The sequence below is a fragment of the Sinocyclocheilus grahami genome, unplaced genomic scaffold (assembly GCF_001515645.1).
Source record: "Sinocyclocheilus grahami isolate Dianchi unplaced genomic scaffold, SAMN03320097.WGS_v1.1 scaffold2379.1, whole genome shotgun sequence".
NCBI lineage: Eukaryota > Metazoa > Chordata > Actinopteri > Cypriniformes > Cyprinidae > Sinocyclocheilus > Sinocyclocheilus grahami.
The window spans coordinates 13,875-18,009 of record NW_015507558.1 but is presented as its reverse complement, the minus strand read 5'-3'; the positions used below and the strand labels follow the sequence as shown (position 1 = coordinate 18,009).

The 4,135-nt window shown below is 38.0% G+C and overlaps 1 protein-coding gene across 1 annotated transcript in view; it reads right to left on the bottom strand.

Annotated features, from left to right (window-relative positions):
- Positions 1–2,267, bottom strand: part of LOC107574904 (interferon-induced very large GTPase 1-like) — an 8,790-nt gene extending 6,523 nt beyond the window's left edge. Inside the window, 1 exon segment of the mRNA XM_016261326.1 lies at positions 8–2,267. Within this exon segment, the coding sequence (XP_016116812.1) occupies positions 8–2,265 (2,258 nt within the window). The 5' untranslated portion in view covers positions 2,266–2,267.
- Positions 2,268–4,135: the final 1,868 nt, after the last annotated feature.

Genomic DNA, 4,135 nt, shown 5'->3' with positions numbered 1-4,135 from the left:
TTTTTTCTCCATTGTGTCCATGTATGTCTTTTTGATTCCTTCCAACTTCATCATTCCATTTCGACGTGAAACAGCTGCATCCAATTTGATTCTGATTGAATTTGAAAGCTCTGTCTTCAAAGACTTGGCAGAGTTTATAAAGTCTTGTCGATAACTTTCCACAAGTTCAACATGACCTTCTCCTTGTTCATAGTATGATTGGATCTTGGCAATAATTTTGTCTTGTCCTTTTGAAAGTTCAGATTCTGCCTCTTGTAGTAAATGACAATGGACATCTTCAACAGTGCACTCCACAGAGTTTTCAAATTATCCATGGTTTAAGACATTCGTTTCAGCTTCTAATGTCCATGTATGCATTTGTTTTCTCAGTGTCCAGTCCCATCTGTTGTACTCTGTGCACAGTTTCATGTATGCATCAGCCACCAGGCTATTTCTGAAGCTAAAGATGAAATTCTCAAATTTCACAGCAGTCCACAAGTCTTTGGTCCATTTAAGAAATTCATTGATTGTGCTGGGCTTGTAACATTTAAAGATCTCCATTATATGCTTTTTGAGAGCATACACAGACTCACTATAGCCAATACTCACTGGTGCCATTGGGGGGTTTCCATGCCACAATCCAGGGAAGTAGTGATCACCCGTCTCAGTGTCATAATTCATCAAATCTGTAAATTTCTTGACCTCCAGTTTGTTCTCCATTTTGGCTGCAGCTTGTGTCATTTCATCCAGTTGCTCCAAAAGAAATTTACGGTCTCTCATGTTTGAATTATGAGCTGAGACATCAGCAACATTCTGGTGTACAAACAAACACTTGTGTTTCTTACCTATTTCCTCCATCCTGAGGAAGGCATGAACAATGATCTGTAAAATGTCTTTCATCTCTGTGGAGTTTTCCATGGCGATGATGACAATTGTTACATCACTCAGTCCAACAACAAGAGTTGCCAACTCATTGTCATGTTCATAGCTGTTGTCCAGTTGTGCGAGCTCGGGGGATTTCAGTCCTTCAGTGTCAATTATCATTATATAATCACATTGGAGTTCTGCTTTACGCTCTTCTGTTACTTTAATGAGCTGCATAAAGGCTCCCCTGGTGCACCTTCCACTGCTCACTGCAAACTGAACTCCAAACATGGTGTTCAGCAGCGTTGACTTTCCTGAACTCTGGACGCCCAAAACGGTGACAACCATAATCTTGTTTTTGGGCTCCACCAGTGCGTTTAGTTCAGAAAACACACTAGTAATCCATTTTTCAGGGATATTTGAAGAATCTCCATCCACAAGTTCAAGTGAAAATCCATCCAGCAGTAGTTGAGCACAGAGTTTAGGTAAATGTTCCAGCTGTTTTCGGTAAAGTGCATCTTTTATGTTCTCATTGTTGGAGTCCCCTACAAAGAATTGCTGAGGTGTAGATTTCTGACTGGGGACTGAAATTAACTGTGAATCTAAAAGTTGGGATTCAAAGAACACAAACACAGCAGTTGAAGCCTCACAAAGAAAAGTGTACTGTGTTCTAAAGTTCTGAATGTCACCTCTCAAGTTGGCAATCGCTACAGGTTCAGGAAAGACATCAATGTTCTTGTTTCCACAAGGAAGATACCAGGCCATGTCAACCAAGCCATCTGATATTTTCTTACTGATGTTTCCACAATCCATGTTGAAGTGCACAAAGGTATCAGTGTACTGCTGTGGATTGCTGAGCAGCTTATTCAGAATTTCTGATTTGGAAATGTTGCATCTACCAAGTCTCACAAAAGACACTAAAGGTAATTCTGAAAGAGCAATCCTTTCTTCCACAAATGCACTTGGATCTGATAGGGTGTGTGGTATGTATTTTTTCACAATATCTCTCATTGCCCAAAGCATAAGAGTGATCTGACTGTTATCAGTGTTTGGAAGCAGGAGAGGAACAGCAAACTGACACATGGACATTTTTATGATCATTTCCTGCTGAAGAAAACTGTCAGAACAAAGAAACACAGCAGTCAAAATGTCTAAAGGATTTACTGACTGAGGACAGTCTGATTCAGCCTCCTGATCATCATCCCACTCTGAATCTTCTGTCCCATCTGATGAGGAACACTTAACGCTCCTCGCTGTCCTTTGTAGCATCATCAGTCTCTTCAAGAACAGCCATGGCAGATCTGAAAGGGACTGGACCGGCACATCTGTGATACTGGTCTTGTCAATCTGCAGCACTGTGTGTAGAGTGAGCTTCTTATCATAGTACTCTGCCAAACCCAAGTTTTCCAGTAGTTTCTTCATGATGTTCCCTGTAAACGAGACCAAAATGGGTTACTTTTGCTGTCTCTTGCCCAGTCAGCACTGCACTCATTCATTAATTAAGTGCAATTAATTATGAATATTCATGTTTTTCACAAGTCCTCAAATCCGCAGACTGCAGTCAACTCACCACATCAACCTATCTGAGTGAATGGAACTCAGAATAAGAAAACCAGCAAGATTGTATCGCAGTGTGCTGACCAGATGCATCACTGTCTGGTAGGGATGTAACAATTCACTCAACTCACAATGTGATACAATTAATTTTCTCACAATCTTTTTTCAAAAAAATTAGATTTAAGATAAATTATAAATTAAAATATGTCCTTTATTATTTCTTGGACAAAATGCTGCACATTTTTCTTTGTGAAATTGAAATATGTCAAATAACAAAACTAAATTGCAAATTTAAAACCAACCCCAAATCAAATAAATAAATAACACAAACCAAATCTCTTCATATACATAAACCAAGGCTTTGCCTGTGCTCTTTCCATATAGAGGCACAATGCATTTTAATCATGATCCAAGCAGAGATGTATGGAATGCCATCTCTTCCATAATTAGAAATAAAGAAATGTACAAAGAAAAGTAAATATAAATAAATATGCAAAGAAAAGTAAAAAAGCAAAAGTAAATAATTTTTTTAATAATTGTATTTCCTTATTTATGTTTTTTTTTTTCCACATTCATTATTTTCTTCTTTTATTTATTTATTTCCACTTTTATTTATTTTCACATTTATGTATTTATTTATGCATTTATTTATTTACTTCCACATTTATTTATTTCTACATGTATTTATTTTAACATTCATTTATTTCTACATTTCTTTGTCCTTAGGCTAATGAGGAGGGCGTGTTTTACCTCAGGAATAGCAATCGAGCCAGAGTAGGCGAGGGGTAAGGTTTTGAGGCTAAAGTGACACCTTGTGGTGCCCAAACGAAGTACAAGAAGTGTAGCCTACATGATGTGGCTGTTGATAGTGTGGGGGCTGAATGATTTAGATGGGCAATATGGCCAAAAACTTATCACGGGTTATTATCAATTTTACGTGGGGGGTTGTTTTGGCTGGGAAGCGTGCAATCTGTGATCGCGTGCATTTGCTGAAGCTCGTGAAAGCGTGCAATCGCTTTCTTATGTGAGCTGCTTTTTTAGGTTTCACTTTCAACACATACAACGCATGTTTCAAAGATTCGGGATAGAAAGAGGCATCAGTAAATGCATTTCCATCTCCCATTATTCGCATTAACCCTTTTTCGCACAAGTCAAAAACCACCTCAAGCGAGCGTAAAACCTTTTTTTGCAAATTAAGGCATTTTTATTCGAAATTCAGCGTTTTCATCACTCGATTCTGATGCGATATGCGCATAAAAGCAGGGTGATGGAAACCCTTAATTGTGAGATAAAAAGTCACATTTAGATAAAAGGCCTTCCGTAGTTATGCCAGACCACTGAAACTTGTGCATACACTGCATCTCACTGGATAATTACAATTAATAGCAGAAGTGATTTTTGGAAATGTAAACTAATATTTCCCACTGACACATTAAAGCAACAGACATAACTGAAATCTTTTTTTATGCTTAAGATTTTTGCACAGTACTGTAGGTCACAAGCAGCCATGAATATAAATTAATGCTACATAAAGAAATTACAGACACTTACCCTGGACTTGGAATGCTTCTCTGATGCTGTCGGAAGGGAATGCGGACCACCACTGGTCCCACCTCTCTTTTTTTTCTTTGATAAATTTTTTATGCTTAATATTTTTGCACAGTACTGTAGGTCACAAGCAGCCATGAATATAAATTAATGCTACATAAAGAAATTACAGACACTTACCCTGGAC